This window comes from Megalobrama amblycephala, linkage group LG15 (assembly GCF_018812025.1).
Source record: "Megalobrama amblycephala isolate DHTTF-2021 linkage group LG15, ASM1881202v1, whole genome shotgun sequence".
NCBI lineage: Eukaryota > Metazoa > Chordata > Actinopteri > Cypriniformes > Xenocyprididae > Megalobrama > Megalobrama amblycephala.
The window spans coordinates 2,362,581-2,381,292 of record NC_063058.1 but is presented as its reverse complement, the minus strand read 5'-3'; the positions used below and the strand labels follow the sequence as shown (position 1 = coordinate 2,381,292).

The 18,712-nt window shown below is 39.1% G+C and overlaps 1 protein-coding gene across 1 annotated transcript in view; it reads left to right on the top strand.

The window, feature by feature from the left end:
* The window catches only part of pamr1b (peptidase domain containing associated with muscle regeneration 1b), a 41,216-nt gene that overhangs the window by 8,641 nt on the left and 13,863 nt on the right, over positions 1–18,712 (top strand). Inside the window, 3 exon segments of the mRNA XM_048158254.1 lie at positions 7,283–7,459; positions 9,522–9,647; positions 10,424–10,538. Of these exon segments, the coding sequence (XP_048014211.1) occupies positions 7,283–7,459; positions 9,522–9,647; positions 10,424–10,538 (418 nt within the window).

The window sequence follows — 18,712 nt, the reverse complement described above, 5'->3', positions numbered from 1 at the left end:
ATCCATGGTCTTTATTACAGCATAAGCAGAGGGTTGCATGGCTTGCTTTTGTTCCATCCTTTTCCTTTATTCTTTGTTTTTTGAGTTCCAGAACAGGTGTCACACTTGTTGCAAATGTTGCTTTCCTTTCTTTCATTTGTAAGTTACTTGATTTGTTTGTTTTGAATTTGTGATTGTCCTTTGCCATTTTGTTATCCTGAATATTACCAAACAGTGGATGGGAAACAATCTTTGCCTGTTTGTCTACAAAACTAACCAAGTCAGAGAATCTTGCTCTTAAGCCAGTCCTTTCTTGAAGCTCACAGGCAACTACCCTCCACTTTTCTCTTAGTTTGAAAGGAAGCTTTGATACAATTGCACGCATGTTGCTTGGACTGTCCATCTCTTCAACATATTCCACACTGTCAACTGTGTTGCGACAACCAGTAAGAAAGAGAGCAAATTCTGTTAATGCTTTGTTATCCTCAGGCTTTAAAGCTGGCCAGTTCAGTGCTTTTTCCGTATAGGCGGTGGCGATTGTGTACTCATTGCCAAAATGTTGGTAGAGTAGTCTTTTGGCCTCTTTGTAGCCCCTTTCAGAAGGCATGTGTTGACAACTGCGTACCAGTACCTTTGGTTGCCCTGTGGTGAACTGCTCTAAGAAGTACAACCTGTCTTTGTTATTTGTCGTCTTGTTCTCTACTCCATGTTCAAAGGCTCGAATGAAGAATGTGAATTCAAGCGGGTCGCCACTAAAGATTGGAATATCCATAGGCGGGAGAGTAGATAAAGACTGCTGTTTTATGAAAATCTCAGCAATATCATTTTGACGCTGCATGATGTTGAACAAACTTCCTGTATCAACATGTGCAGGAACGCTTACACCTGTATTTGGTGGCTGTAATGTAGCAAAGCCCTGTTGCGCATTACTGACTGTTGGAACTGCATCAGCGTCAGGTGCTGACTCACGAAAAAATGTTTTTGGCCGTACTACTTTATCAGATGTAGCTTTATGGGTTTCTGCAGTTGTGGCAGCCTTTGCTGCACTACCAGATACATCAGAAACACTACGAGCTGGTTCATACATGGACAAAACCTGAAGTTTGGCTTCAGCCGCCGCAATAGCAGTTTGGAGCTCTAAATTTTCCTTCTTTGCTTTGAGCTCAGCTTCCTCTCTCTCAAGCTGTTGTTTCTGCTTCAAAGTATTAGCTTTTGCTAACAACTCTGCCCTTTCAGCTTCAATTCTCAACCTAGAAGATGTTGTAGATGAAACACCTGAGAAGACCTGACTACCAGATTTTTTCGTGCAGAGCGGCAGTTGTGAAGAAGAAATAACCATTGAGGCACTGTCAGTACATTCAACCTCTGCATCACATTGCTCTGCCTCTTTGGATTGGAGTTTTACTCTTTCAATCCAGTCTTTAACCTTGTCTACAAAGTGCTTAACTGCTTGAGACTTGGGTTCAAACCAGTGTAACTGATCTAAATATGCCTCATCATCTGACATAAGTTCTCTGGTTGCATTATTAATGTCTTGGAATGCAAGAAACGACTGTGCAAACTCACCATTTATGCATTCATACACACTGTCAACATTACCAGAGTCCTCAAGCAAAGCTTCAATTTCTCTCATTTGCCTTGTTAAATGTCCCAGCTTGGCTTTTCTAGTTCCCATCAACTGGTTAAGCCGTTCCTCTTGTGCTTTCACAGTCATCTTCGGCACTCTTTTAGAGGCCTCGGTAAATTCCTCTGTTTCCATAGCAATCAATGTTCTTGTTCAAAGCGCGCACAGTGTTCATCACGAAAGCAGATGAGATCGCCCTCTTGCGATGCTGTGCGGCGGCGCAAACATGGCGGGTCCATGACGCAGCAACAATAACACGCAGTTCAGCAATATCCAAAGTCCAATAATATCCCCAAAACGTCCAAAAAGCTGTGAAAATTCACCAAAATCCGATCAGTGAAATCCGCAGTGTGTATAATCCAAATGCCATCGGAGAAATTACGTTTCCAAACCAAACAATGGCTTCTACAAAGAACAGTGCAATCCAGGGTTGTAAAATGAATTATATTTGTTTATTCAAATAATGTATTTCACTCTTTTCCTATTACATTTATTTATTTATTTATTTATTTATTTAACTATACATTTATATATTTTTAATTTCTGCTGGTCTGCTCCTCCATCTTCACGTTGCTTTTACAACGTTTAAAATCCCTCAGTTCTCTACATCACTAAAAAGCCAAGCCAATGTTGATTCTGGTTTTATTACGAGCTCTGTCGTGTTTTTATTTATTTATTTATTGGCAGCAGAATCTCCTGTTTTAAATGTGATTCCCCCTGAGGGAGATTTAGCTGCTTCATGTCAACCTTTCTCACTCGTTGTGACAACTAACCTCTGCCACTTCCACACCAGACAAACGGCCACTTTTCTCTGGAGTTTGTACTTCTGAGTCGAACATGGCTAGTCCGAACTACCAAGGACACAAGTTCAAACTTTGTTTACTTGGTATTGAGAAACGCCTATGAGTGCTTCTCATTTCTTATATGTGTATCCTCGTTTCCTTTCCTTGCTTTCTTTCCTCTCATCATAGCTCCACCCCCTTAAGATGCAAATGAGGGATACACCTGTGTATCCTTGCTCATGGCTCCTCAGGAAACTTCCTCGCTCCCTGTTCCTCGCCTCCTTGCAGTGCAATTTTAGAACTGAGATGCTCTTCAAAATGGATGAGTTTGATTGGTTTCCGGGTCACGGGCTGGAGGACAGAGGACCGAAGAAACAAGGAAGCATCAATTTGAATATTGAGAAGCACCCCATGTTTTGGGTTGGTGCATAAATTGTCTCTTCTTTTTCTGCTCTTTTTCCTGTTGTGTCGGTTAGCAAACAATGTTGCATTACTGCGCTCGCCAACTTCTGGATTGGAGTGTGGATGGCCTGTGACTGATTGTATTCAGTATCATGACGGTTCGGGACAAATACCTGTACCATTATACCCCTACAATTTAGTGTTAAGGCCCCGGTACCTTTAAACAAAGTTCTTTTTCAACAGTGTTATTGGCTTATTTTTTTACAAGCACAACTTTATTTTGTACTATAAAGCGGCTATCCAGTGTGTTCATGTTTTCACCCGCGGAGCTCTTACGAACTCAAACACACAAAATGAGTCAAAGACGCGGTCCACGTGAGTGAAGGCGAAGCCTCAGCGCACACCTCCTGTTACATTATTGTCACTGACCAATGGTAGTACAACGGTGTTTTGCAGCTGAAGCAAACATTTCCTGAAAGTTCGCTTTGGCAAGCCATTTCGAACTTCCAAAAAGAACACAATATGAACTTCGTTTTGGCCTAATTTTGTTGGAAATGACGTCACATCAGTTCTTCGATGTCGTTTGAAGTATACCGGGGCCTTTATGCACAGGCTTCTCGACCAAGTTGTGTTGTTCTGTTGTGTTTATGGACCAAGTTAGGTGATAGAAAATATCATTAACCTGATATAAAAACAATGGAAGTCAATAGGATGTCCTGCCCAAAAAAAAAGGGGCTTATCCTCAGTCTTAAACTGCTGGGCATTTGTTTTCCCCTTTAGGTTATGTCAGTTGGAAACTGCAAATACTACACTTTAATTTATGTGCAAATGCTTGTATGCACTTTAAACATTTATACCAATAATATAGCATTATTATACATTTTTATGAACCTTGTTGTAAAGTGGGAACAATCTGAACATTGACTGGTGTATTGCTTCTTACTAACATGATTCATCTTTTTAAAAAATGACTTTTTATGTACATTTGTAACCTTATTGTAAAGTTTGACATATTTCTACATTACCTGATGTGTTAATAATGTTTGTTGGCTCTTCACTAACATTATTTAAAATAGAGTAGAAATGCTGAAAAATAAGGGGAAAGTGCTGGACTTTATTGTAAAATTGCAAATAATTTATTTGTATTACTAGTACAGTTATAAATAAACAACAATTGAAACCATACGAAACTCTCATGTCAACATTTTCTGAACCAAATCTTTAATACATAATGGGAAAACTGCCAAGCCACCAGTTTTGCACAGATTAATGCCAAAATTGTAGATATGAAGTCCTTAAAGGTGCCCTAGAACTTTCTTTCACAAGATGTAATATAAGTCTAAGGGTCCCCTGAATGTGTCTGTGAAGTTTCAGCTCAAAATACCCCATAGATTTTTTAATTCATTTTTTTTAACTGCCTATTTTGGGGCATCATTAACTATGCACCGATTTAGTGCACGGCCCCTTTAAATCGCGCGCTCCCTCCCCCCCGAGCTCTCGACTCTATATACAGTGCATAAACAAAGTTCACACAGCTAATATAACCCTCAAATGGATCTTTACAAGATGTTCGTCATGCATACTACATGCATACATCAGATCATGTATATAGTATTTATTTGGATGTTTACATTTGATACTGAATGAGTTTGATAGGTGCTCCGTGGGCTAAAGCTAACATTACACACTGTTGGAGAGATTTATGAAAGAATGAAGTTGTGTTTATGAATTATACAGACTGCAAGTGTTTATAAAATGAAAATAGCGACGGCTCTTGTCTCCGTGAATACAGTAAGAAACGATGGTAACTTTAACCACATTTAACCGTACATTAGCAACATGCTAACGAAATATTTAGAAAGACAGTTTACAAATATCACTAAAAATATCATGTTATCATGGATCATGTCAGTTATTATTGCTCCATCTGCCATTTTTCGCTATTGTCCTTGCTTGCTTGCCTAGTGTTGATGATTCAGCTGTGCACAGATCCAGACGTTAATACTGGCTGCCCTTGTGTAATGCCTTTAACATGAGGCTGGCATATGCAAATATTGGGGGCGTACATATTAATTGCGTAACAGACGGTGTTATGTTGAGATTCAGCCTAGGTTCTTCGGAGGTCTTTTAAACAAATGAGATTTATATAAGAAGGAGGAAGCAATGGAGTTTGAAACTCAATGTATGTCTTTTCCATGTACTGAACTCTTGTTATTTAACTATGCCAAGGTAAATTCAATTTTTCATTCTAGGGCACCTTTAAAGGTGCTCTAAGCGATCCTGGGTGGAGTAACTTCCTGTTGACGTTCAAAGTGTTGTCAAACAAAACAGAGGCTAGCTAGACCCTCCCTCCTCCTCCCCCTCCCCTCCGTGCTTCCTGAAACAGTCATGAATGCGCATTTAAAATCATTCTTGTCGGTTATTGGCTGGAGCATGTTTATTATGTTTCGTGGTCCAGGCTGCACCAGTTTGTTTTTATTGCCATTTTCGGAGCTTGTGGCGACTACAGAGACCGTGTTTTTTTACAGTGTGTTCAGGGGACAGGCAGCTAGCGGATAGTGAGGAGATGTTTGCGGTATGTGACAAAAATGTTTTGGCCTAAAAACACGTGACATCGCTTAGAGCACCTTTAATTTGTTCCACATTAAAAAAAAAGTTCAGCGAGGAAGGAAAAATCCCATTTGTTTTCTCCATAGATAAAGAAATTTTTAAACAATAACATGTGTCTGTAGAAGTCATTAGTAAGTGTGATTTTATATTCATGAAAAAAATCAACAACAGCTGATTACTGTCACAGACTATATTTCCAATGATCCTCCCTGGCAACTGATCTCATGCACATGTCCCTCGTCAGCACTGCAATCACCACGCTATAAAAACCCTGCACGAACTCACTTAACTGAATATTTTCTTTGTGAGAACATTCTCCAATGATTTATCTTCAATATCAACTCCAAGTCATCTCCTTTTCTCCATGCCTTCTTCTGGTAATCTCCTCTGTGATTCTCATCTCACCTGTTCCCCAGTGTGAGTGTGAATGTGCATAACTCACCGCCTGACAGATAAGGGTGTTCTCACACTAGGCACGGTTGCCTTGAACCGAGCCCGAGTGCGACTGTCCCCCCTCCCCACTCCCCCGCTGCCCTGCACTCACACTGCACTTATAGTTCCGAGCCGGAACGCGCTTACATCATATACGATGCAACTTTTTAAATGGAAAAAAAAAAAAAAACAGGAAGAAATGCGCTTTCGTTAAGATACGGCCTAATATATATTATCATTTTTGCCATGCAACGATTTTCTCTTGCATGTATCAGAGGATTATTATAGCAGCTGACGTTAATGGAGGAATTTGCAGCTTTACTCACAAACTACAATTGCTGTTCATCAATAAAGTGAGAAGCAGACCCGTCATAAACCCAAATACACTCAAATTAATTGCATCAATTGATAAGTGTACTATCAGAGTAGTAAAAAAGATGTTTGCCGTCGCAATGATGACAGTAGCGCACACAAAAGTATAGCTGTTCCGTGCTCTGGCACAGTTTGCGCTCACACTGCATGTGAACCACGCTCAAGCCCAACCGAACCACACTCTAGCCCACCTCTTCCACGCGGGCCAGGGTCGGCTAAATGAACCATGCCCGGGCATGGTTTGGAGCAATTATGTTAGTCAAACGAATTGAGCTTTGGGTGTCAAACGTGCTTGGGCATGGTTCAGAGCGCCTAGTGTGAGTACACCCTAAGACTCAAGTTATTGTTACAAGTCTTTCCAGTGAAACACATTTAATAGAAGAATGATTATTGTATGGGAATCTGCAAAGAAAAATAAAGGATATAGAGTCGATTACAAATGGAGCGTCACAATTCTTGTGTTTCTCTGCTCGTTTCTGCACAAACGTTTAGTATTTAACACGTTGACAGACATGGAGCCAGAGCCATGTCTGACCAGGTGTGAGAGCTGGCACCCATGTCCATCCCTATAGGACTTTCTGTGGAGCCAGATGGCATGGAGAGGTTTCCTATCAATCCTCCACCTTCAGAGGTTGGATTTCCTGGACACCTCCTGTTCCCAAGCCTTACCTCTTCTGTTGGTCTCATTCAAACTCCTTTGTTGCTGCTGGTTTTGCCCAGTCCCAAGTCTCCTTCATCGCCATTGGTTCCACCCAGCGCCAAGACTCTGTGTCACCCTGGGTCTTTGTCTCCTCCTGGGTCTCCACCTTTCCTGGCTCTTCCTGGCTCCTCTTACCTTCTGTTCTGCCATGGGCCTTCGTCCTAATGTCTCTGCTCTTTTTCTCCACCCAGGCTCCTCCCTCCCTCATAGACTCTTCTGCCAAAAGTGCATTTAATGTGCGAGTTAATGTTACCAAAGATTAACTAATGCTGTTTACTGATCTTGTTCCTTTTACAAATTTATTGCAAAGGGTATATAAATTTTGATTATAATGTGTCGCTGTCATTTGAAATGCCTATGATATTGTGTGTTGTTTGTTAGATTACAGGTTCCTGTACAACTTCTGCCCAGGGCCCGAGTGGAGTGTGATGTGCAGGGGATGCTGTGAATATGATGTCATCCACTGTAAATGTCCTCTTCAGGGGTATCCGGTAGGTTACGCAGTGCCATGCTGTCGTAATGCTGTAAATGAATGCGATCCCTGCATCATACATCCCGGTGAGCAGATAACACACAAACACGCTTGCAGATATTTCACAGTTTTCTCTTCTTGTGATGCATGTCTTGGTTTGTTCATGGTTTTTCACTCATAGAAGCTTGAGTTGATCCTATATTTTTAATAATTCTGCAGCTCAAAAAAGCAATTAAACACCTGGCAGAAATGTCATATGTGACTCTGGACCACAAAACCAGTCATAAAGGTTTTTTTTTTAAATTATTATTATTAAATAAGATATATACATTATCGAAAAGCTGAATAAATTATCTTTCCATTGAAGTATGATTTGTTAGGATAGGACAATATTTGGTCGAGATACAACTATTTGAAAATCTGGAATCTGAGGGCGTAAAAAAATCAAAATATTGAGAAAATCGCCTTTAAAGTTGCCCAAATGAAGTCCTTAGCAATGCATGAATGGTAGGACATTTACAAAATATCTTCATGGAACATGATCTTTACTTTATTTATCCTAATGATTTTTGGCATAAAAGAAAAATCTTTAAAGGGATACTTCAGGATTTAGCATTAAGCTTTGTATTAGTAGAATACCACTAGTATTTTCGAATTACCGTGCTTTCCCCCTTCATATCAGCCCGAGATGAGAGATTTATGCATTTTTATTCTGTAAAAAAGCCTCCGATGACGCAAAAATCATCATTTTGCGTCATCGGAGGCTTTTTTGGCCAGAGGCTTAAAACTACAGCCAGTAATAGCAGGTAGTTCCGCATTTTTTCACCACGCCCATACATATGCGCGTTTGAGGTTACTCACGGACATAGATCAAAGATTTTATCAAAATTGGGTGTCAATTATATTTTTAAGCTTACAGTAATTTAACATTATTTTGTTATAGTCTGCACTACATCAGTGGTTCATCTCGCAAATTTATCGGTCTCTGCAGTCATCTCAATACATGCAACAGGCTTTTGTGGTAACGTTAGCATAAATAGGATAAATAGACTAACTCAATTTTACAGAACAGTGGCTTTACTTTGATAACAGTCAACTTATATGCAACTTATATGTAATTGTCTATCTAACGTTACTTTGCTAAGTTTGCAGTTTTACTGCTACCTACAACACTACATATAGGCTACTGTGTTATCCAGGTACAAAGCAATTTAGCACCATTTCGCTGTAAATGTATGAACTAACTCACGATTTATAGAATTAATATGTAACAAAGCAAGCCTAGTTGTTTGAATTTTCCTGGTAATGCCGCCTGTAACCGATAGGCGTGGTTTGGGCGTGGCCTCGCGAGGGCAGCAAAACAAGTGCATTCTGGGAGTTGTCTTTCATCCACATTAGTCAAAAATACATTTTCTGCCTTTTGTCAGTCTAGAAAGCTCCAAATTCAAAAATAATTTCACATTTCTACTACATAAATGACCAATTTTAAATACACATTCATCTTTCCAGGGGTGAAGTACCTTTAATTTTGACCCATACATTGTATTGTTGGCTATTGCTACAAATATACCTGTGTTGGTCCAGGGACACATATATATTGCAAACAGTCCTTCAGTCTGCCCTGTTTTATGATTTGTTTGGTTTTGCTAACCTAACATTTTACCTCTGAAACCTTGTAAACACAGAAAAGAGACAGTGTATTCCTTCCATTTGGATTTAATGGTTAACGTTTTTTTTTTTTTTTCGTTTTTTTTTCCTCTTTCCTGAGCAATTGTTTGTCACATTCTTGACTGTGTGATGTCTATAAAGGGTTTTACAGCAACAGGAAAATTAAATGGTCTGGTCTTAAAAAAATGTATATAAGTCAGTCTGTACATGCGAACAGCCAGATGTTTATAATTAAAAAAAAATGCCTGAACTGAAGATTACAGTCAAAAATGTCTAAGAACGTACCCAGACTGTATCAGTAGGTATCATAGAGGTGCTCCTGAAGTGTGTCTCAAAGTGTCAGATTTTGCTCTGTTCTGAAATGGACAAAATGTGAAGCAGCAGTGCATGTATCATTCATACAAAATAATCTCATTATTTATTATGACGAGTCTTCAATGCCTCTTTCTAATTCTAGAGCTTTTGCTTTTTCCACTTCAGGCTGCAGCATATTTGAGAACTGCAAGCGCTGTAACAATGGCACATGGGGCCCAAGGGACGATTTCTTTGTAAAAGGGCAGTATTGTGCAGAGTGTCGCCCAGGATGGTCCGGTGGGGATTGTTTAAGTAAGTTCCTTACAATCGGCAGTGTTCATGCATTCAGAGTAGTATAACATCCCAGGTGAAAAAAAAGTAAAAGTGCTCTATTTTTGTGCTCTAATTTTGCACTTAATATACTAAAAATGCATCTTTAGTACCTCTTAATATAATCTTAAGAACATCTAAGTGTACTCAACTATTTAAAAAAATATATTTAGTTACCACTTGTAGTACACTATGGGCTCAAATGTACTATAAGTGATATCTAAATAAATTTTTTAAGTACAGAGATAGTATATTAAAAGCACATTTTAGTTCATATTTCATGGTGTCTCAAAATAGCACAGTTGAGTACACTTAGATGTTCTTAAGATTATATTAAGTAGTACTAAAGAGGAATTTTTAGTATATTAAGTGCAAAATTAGTGCACGAAAATAGAGCACTTTAAGTACATTATAGAAGTGTACTTTTTTCACCTGGGATGACTGTAAAATGCTCAGTCTTTGCTTGCTTGTTTGTGAAATGTTTGTATTATGATGCAGTTTTTCTCTATCAATAATCAGCCAGCTTACCAATCAGAGCAGCCTAGGCTTTTCAGAAGGCAGGTTTTAAAGAAATCAAAACGAAAACAGAGCATTCAGACAAAGATTCAAAACAGATGCTGCAATGACAAATCTCAGATATTATTTTAAACGTGTAATGTTTTTGTACCTGGACAGTCACAAAAACATTACACAATACAGTTTGGTATTTTGGTATTTTTAATGTGTACATCTGACATCAATTTTATCTACTTTTTCAGCATGTGGAGGGGTGATTCATAAGAGGCAGGGTCACCTGGTGCTGGAGAGTTACCCAAACAATGCCCGCTGCGAATGGACACTAAAAGTGGACCGGCCTTATACCATTGATCTAAGGTAAGAACTGATATTACACACACACACACACGCACACACACACACACACACACACACACACACACACACACACACACACACACACACACCAAAACCATGAGACAACTGTTTACTTGGTCACATATCTTTCTAGAGTTAATTATAGAGAAACACTCATAAACACACAGTAGTGACAAGAGCTGGCTTTGTTATAAAACACACCATAGATGGTAACAACAGCTTGTTTTGCACTAAATTCTGTTTTTATGATGTTTCTCTTAAAAGGTTTCCTTAAGTTTGAAACATGATGTCATAAATTAATTCCCTTTGACAGACAGACCACAGCAGCTACTGACATGCTCAGACAAAACTTCACTGTCAGGAAACCTTATGTTTTCAGTGTGAATAACCGTTTACAATCCTAATGATTATCCCATCTTGGATTGTGGCTGTACTGGGTGCCTGTAGCTCTTACTGAACCAAACCAGCATCTGTGTAGAATGCAAATGAACAAAGAAAATACAAAAGCATATATATTTGTAAGTTTAGACAGATGCAGAAATGTACAATATGGACTACTGAAAGCATCTAAAACAAATATTTTTATGTATTTACAGCTGCAAAAGTCTAAAGAATGTACAAATACTGAGAATAGTTTTAAACACAACACACCCTTTTATAGATATTTTGAGCCATTAATCCCACCCCTATCTCTAAACCCAACCCTACCATTTCTTTTCAATGTGAAAGTCTTGTCCTGATCCACTCTGTGAAGGTCTGCACATCTCTTTAAGCATGTATCACCCGAAATATGATGTCAAAGACGTGTGAGCCCACATGGAAAGAACCTATATGTGGATATATGCGCATTTGAAACCTTTGCAGTGTAATGTACATATATGCTGCAAATGCACTTTTGCTATGAATATATATGCTGCATATATGCATATATGCAATGCTGCAATATGCGCAATATACTGAATATGCAATTATGCTGCAATATGTGTATATATACTGCAATTGTGAAATCCACATATAGGCAAAATTGAGGTGCATATATGTGCTATACAGGAAATATAGGTCTCCTGTATTGCTTCTTCATATCATATATATGCCCTAAATACAAGATATGTTTCTATATAGCTAATGGCAGGATCTGGTCATTTTGTAGCTCATATCTCATTTTTGACTGTCATACATGATGCCTAGCTCATATTTTCTATTATCAAGGCAAAAACTAAGAATTAACGAAAAAAATTATGCAAGAACTTATGTATGTGCGAATGTAGCAGTTATGTATTTAGACAATTATTTTGTGATTCCACTTGCCATGACCATATTTGGGGTTTCCTGCCGCCATGCTGACTTGGGGTGTTGACGCACTTTGCTGCTTCCCAGTCTGCATGAGACATCACAGCGGTAGGTCGACAAAGTTTTTGCGGTGATTCAAAAGGCCATGTTTCATGTAACAGCTGAATTCACATGATATATTTGTATGATTGTAATCCAAAACCCCTCTGTGATGTACATTCAGATGTTTCGTTGATTATTTTTCTTTACTTAAGTTACTTTTAATATCTCTCTTTCTCAGCGTTGTGCGTTGCTGCCGCATGCTGTTTGTATGCTGCACAAGTCCTCATATATTGCCATTTGTGTTATACAGAATAAAGTGAGGACCTGATGGCAAGATTTTTCGCAGTCTGTCTTTGATTACGACACAACGCAGAAAACACACCGCTACACGAACACGTGAAATTGGTCCCACATGGAAAAAACCTATATAAACATATATGTTTCAATATAGGTTTTGATATAGGTTTTACATATATGTGACATATATAAAATTGGCCGTTTTCCTATATTATGTGTACATATATGTACATATATGTGTATATATATATATATGTGTACATATATGTACATATAATATAGGAAAACAGCCAATTTTATATATGTCACATATATGTAAAACCTATATCAAAACCTATATTGAAACATATATGTTTATATAGGTTTTTTCCATGTGGGAGTGCCAGTGAGCATTTGCTTGGAAAGGCAAAACTTTAGCTATGAACATCAATGAACAACTGAACAACTGGCAACAATTGTGAAATCTCTCACTCTCCTGTGACACAAAGGTTGGAGGAGAAAAAACTGCAGTACGGTTTCTCAACAACAACCTTGAGCAACCTCGACTACACTGGGAGCAAAATCCAAACAGGAGAAGCTCTCAGAAAAAAGCCTGTAAATCTCCAGTTCTCTAAACCGGGCTAGGCAACTCTGGCCCTCGAGATTCATTTCTGTGGCTCTACTGGAGGCTGACCATCTGGAACGGAGTACTGAAATGACACAACAGCAGGGGATATCCGACCCATGGTCTGGTCTAACACAGGGGCCCCATGTGAGCAACAGGAACACCACCTGTCATAATTACAGTGCCACAAACCCCCAAGTTGTAGCCTGACTCTCATACTCTGAAGGCAGAGTTACGCAGAACACAAGCAAAGCAATATTTTCACGGTTGATCAGTCATCATCCAAGTCACATATAGGACTTGTCGATCAGGGCTGACATAGTCTTACAAGGTTTAGATGGAAGAGTAGGCCATGCCTTTCAGGAAGGGGCTGGAGATGCCAAGAGGTGAGCTGTTAATGTGTCCTCAAACACCAGCATCTCTGCATACCACTGCTCTCACCATATTAGTTACAGTGGTGAAGTCAGAGGCAGCCAGAAAAGACTGGAAGAGAGCAAGATAAATCGGTAAGCTCACTTACCATAGCTTCATGTTCCAACATTGATCATCAAAATCCTAACCCATGTGGTGCCTCGACAGCTGCAGTGTTAGAGTGACCGGGGAGAACTGAAGGTGAGCCAAGAACAAAGTACTTTCAGCCTGAAATTCTCTTAGTGCAGACAGTATTATACACTAGTATGAGTGGCATATGCATGTTGAACACCCAAGCACTTAACACAATTATCATGCGTCTTCACTCATAATAAAGCGAGGACAAGGAGACACAAACTTACAGAAGGGCATTTCACTCACCCTGAAGAGTAATAATCCATTTAATGTGGGTCGCTGAATAAGATGAATCTGGAGAATAAGAAAATAGAAAATAAACAGATGCAAATCGTCTTCCTGAAGAAAAATTGAGATGAGACAGCTGTAACGGGTTGCTTTTGTAGAGAATTAAATGGAAGATTTGTGATACAGATTGAATGAATAACATAGACTTTTAATTCACATGAAGAGAAGGCACAGGCAATACACAAATTTACATTAACACGAGACAATGAACAGAAGGAGCAGAGGGTTTAAATACACAAGGCTAGGTGATTAACGAGGTGAGGAACACTAATCTGTGACACTAATTATGGACTATGGCAACTAATGAACATACTAGAACATAGGCAAATCAGACAAAGACTAAAACTGAAAACTAAACAGAAGATGACTGTGACATAACTCCCCCAGAGGAGTAGACTGAGGAGGACACAGAGGAGACAACACTTAGGGAGGAGATGAAGGTGGGAGAAGTCAGGGTGAAGACAAGAGGGACCAGAGCAGAAGTGGGAAGAGCAGGAGGATGACCCAGAGCCGATGGAGGGAGGAGGCATGGTTTAGTCTTGGTAGAGAAGCCAGGCTGAACCAGGGAGATGACTGATTGAGGTGGACATGGTGGAGGTGGACACCAAGGCAGAGCCGAACAGCTGAAGATCCAGGGTGATGCCAAAAGCCTGGAGGGCCATGTTGGTGCCGAGGTGGAGGCGTGGGCTTGGCAGATCATGGAGTAGATGGTGGGAGTGAGGACCATGTTGGAACTCGATGTAAGGAGGAACCCAACAGAGCCTGAGGGGTGGAGGATCGAAACAAAGCTGTTTGATTCTGAAGTCCGAGGTGGACTTCAGAATCGCCAGAGCGACGATGGACCAAGGTGAAGCCAGAGGGATGAGGGAGCACGGCAGAGCCTGAGGGATGGCAGTCCATGGTGAACATTCCATTTCCATGACTTTTTATGTTCATACAAATATTTACACATGCTAATTTGCTGAGGGGAAAAAAAGTTGAAAGTGATGTTTATTTTTTGACAAGTTTATTGTTTTAATGTTTTATATAAATGTATATGTTAGAACGCACATCAATAAGTAGTATATAGTAGGAAGCACATGTGTCCTGTGAAGCAAATGGTACACATGTGTTCTGGAGCTGCAACAAATTCTGCCTCCCCAGACATAACCATTCTGTGCCTGGATTGTCCCAACAGTCCTCGGCTGGTGTTGTCTAGATATCCTTAGTGGTGATCTCCAATACAATTGCAATGCAGTTGTAGTGAGTGCAACAATCTGATGAATCAGACACATTCAAGAAGCCTGGCAGGAGTTAATTACTCGCCTGCTGCAAGGAAAAAAGTCATGTCAGTGTTCCAGTGTTTGAGAGCCAGGAAAACATTACCTCTACTTTCTAGTAAAGGAGAGAAAAACAACAACAACAACAAAAAAAAAAAAACAACAAGACAGCATTTGTCTCGAAAACCTGCATTTGGATTATTGAAAAACAAGAACTATTTAATATATATTCCCTGTATATATTTTACCAAGAAGTCATTCATTTAAAAATCTTTTTTATTATTTTTGGGAAATAACATTTTTATGGGAGTTAATAAAATGGTCAGAAAACTAATGGGACAATTCTATTTGAGGGGGGATACACCTAGTATGAATTAAGCCACTAATAGCACAGTTTATTTGCATGTGCTCTCTGTTATTCCCTTTCATAGGAACTCTGCACTGTGTAATGACACAATGGAGAACATGTCAATAGTCACATGATCTGAGGCCCTATCAATTCACACCAGTCTATTGGCTTATGGCGCTAAAACAACTCCCATAAAGAGCCATGTCACAGATTCCTTAGAAGCAGTTTTGGAATGCTTTCAGAATGTTGACGCAAAAACACAGTGTCACAAGTAAAACTGGGGGACTGGTTTGTGTCAGTAGATGTGAAGATTTAGCATTGTGCACATTCACAAAAAGCATGATGCCATAGAATGGTGTTTCTCAACCCTGGTTCATTTTGAAAGTCTCCTCTGTCAGACACACCCATTTCATGTCCTGGAGTTTCTTCTAGCGAGTTGAATCAGGTGTGTTTGATTAGGGAGACACATAAAATGTTCAGTGATTGGGGTCCTTCAGGAGCATGATTGAAAACACTGAAAACAGGGCAGGGATTGGAAAACTTGGTCCTGTAAGGGCCACTGTCCTGCAGAGTTTAACTCCAACTCTAAACAAACACACCTGAACCAGCTAATCAATGTCTTCAGGATTATTAGAAAGCTACAGACAGGTAAGTCTATCAGGGTTGGAGCTAAACTCTGCAGGACTGTGGACCTCCAGGTGTAAGTTTGCCCACCCCTGCTTTAGTGAGTTGCACAGTGGACAAGAAGTGAAGCACCACGCCACATATTTTAAATTACCATGATCATATATGCAACCTTTCTTAAGAAATTTGGCTGCAGCGTTTTGAAGACAAACAACGTGGGACCTGGAGATACCGCAATAATCCAAATGAGAGGTTATAAAAGTGTGAATAGCTATCTCAAGAGATTTTTCAAACAAAAATGTTTAATTTACTACATCCAGACATGCTAATAAAGTTTGTATAGCAGAAGGGTTGTTTCTTTTTTTCGGCAGATAGATCTGAGTATCGTCTGCTGCAAAAATGGAAAGATACACTATGCCTTCCCAGATTCGAGCTTAAGGGAAGCATGTAGAGAGAGAAGAACGATGGTTCCAGAATAGATTCCTGGGGAAGTCCAGATTCAAGGGCAGCAGCAGAGGAGGTGAAATTGCCAATCCTGACAGAAAACATCTGTCAGATAAATAAGATTTAAACCAAATAAGAACTGAACCTTTTACCCCCACATAGGATTCATATAAGAGCAATGTATGACCAACGGTCTTAAAGGCTGCAGTCAAGTCTAAAATAACTAAAATCACAGAATCACCAGCATCAGTAGAAACTAAAATATCATTTAGAACTCTCAGCAGAGCAGATTCAGTGAAATAAAAAATAAACAATTCAAAGGATTTGATTCTCGTTTAAAAATGACTGTAGTTGGCATAACTTTTCCCAGTACCTTAGAAATAAAAGGAACAACAGAAATGGTTTGATAATTATTTAAAACTGGTGTGTCTAAAGAAGACTTCTTGAGTAAAGGAGTAACAGTGGCCACTTTCAGGCAGGTAGGAACAGACTTTTGTTCAGGAAGGATAACAGACCTGGGCCAATAGACTATTAACAATTGAAAATATCGGGGTGCACCACATCATGAGGGCAGAAAGAGGGTTTAAAGGTTGCAATGATTTCAGTAAGGCATTGTAGAGAAATGGGACCATAAACCTCCCATGAGGTTTAGCGGCTGAGTAGAAACAGAAGGATCATTATATGAGGATATCACCTGGGGTCTTAGATTAGCGATTTTATCAACAAAGAAACTCAAGAAGATTTCACAAAGTGCATTGAAAGGATTAGGGATATTATTACAGGTGGATTTAAAACAGCATTTATTAATGAAAACAAGACCTTTGGTCTATGATAGTTGTTTAAAATTAAATTAGAAAAAATATACAGCTTTTGCAGACTTTGTAGCATTCTGGTTAGAAGGTACACAATCCTTCAACAACTCGTTTGAAGTTTGTCCTTTTTTTCCATTTTCCGCACTGCTTTTCTACATGCTTTGCCTATCAAGTATCAGTATCAGATCACAGATCTGTTCTGGGTTTTGGTTTAAAAACTTTAAAAGGAGCAGTCACATTAAAATGTCCAACCATGCGCATTTAACAGCTTGATAAGTTGGTTGACATCCAGGTCGGAAAACGACAAATTCAGATCATCAAATAGCAGTTTAAAAGACATATAAAATTGAGATGAAAAGTACTGAGATTGTATTTGAGCTTCAACAGATGAAAAAGTAAGATCAGGGAGAAAATAAATGCAATACAATATGGCACTTGACGCTGTGCTTATGCACAACTTACAACAAAAACAGTGACACCATAAGAAATATTTGTGACCCTGGACCACAAAACCATATGGGTCAATTTTTTGAAATTGAGATTTATACATCATCTGAAAGCCAAAGAAGCTGTCCATTGATGTATTGTTTATTAGGATAGGGCAATATTTGGCCACGATACAACTATTTGAAAATCTGGGATCTGTCACGGTAAATCACAGGGACAAACAGGCAAGATCCAAGTGCAAGGTTTTAATGGGTAATCCAAAGTCGTAATCCAGAAACAGGCAGGGGTCAAAATCCACAAAGCAGTCAAACAGGAAACAAGAAAACAAACAAAGAAACTGTTGACCTGAACTGAAAACTCCATGACTAAAACAGAATCAAACAGGGTATAAATAGACAGACACTGATGAGGGAACACAAAACAGATGGGTGCAATGACATGAGATAATGAGTCCGGGAAGTGAGTTATGGGTAATGAAGTTCACAAGTGGGGTGAGACACAGTCCAGGTTGGAGTGCCCTCTAGTGGCAGACAAGGGCACTCCTAGTAATGATCATGACAGGATCTGAGTGTGCAAAAAAAATCAAAATATTGAGAAAATCGCATTTAAAGTCCAAATGATGTCCTTAGCAATGCATATCCACTCACAAAAATACATTTTTGATATATTTACTGCAATCGTTAATTCTGACCCATACAAAGTATTGTTGGCTATTGCTACAAACATACCCATCGACCTATGACTGGTTTTGTGGTCCAGGGTCACATTTAATTAATCTTTTTCTCCCCTATTAAAAACCAGTGATAATGATCCAATAAAACCCAAACCCGATTAAAGAGCTTCCCAGATCCAATAAAGTGGACTCAATGCTTGAATAACAACAAATAGCCTGTAAGCATTCCTGTGCTTTCATTGTTAATGCTCTTCAGTTGCAATGGTTTTTGATTTATATTCATGTGTCTCATCTGTGTCTTGTTAATTACCTTGTGTTTCTCTCTGTATTTATAGCACTCATTTTCAGTTATTATTTGTCAGATCTCATCTTAAAAAGTGTTTTTGTTTACAGATGACCTGTAGAAGTGTAATTTTGATTAAAAAGAACTGCATGATCCTGCCTTTATTTTCCATTTTTTTATTACAAAATCTAATTTATATTTAATTCATACAAGAAG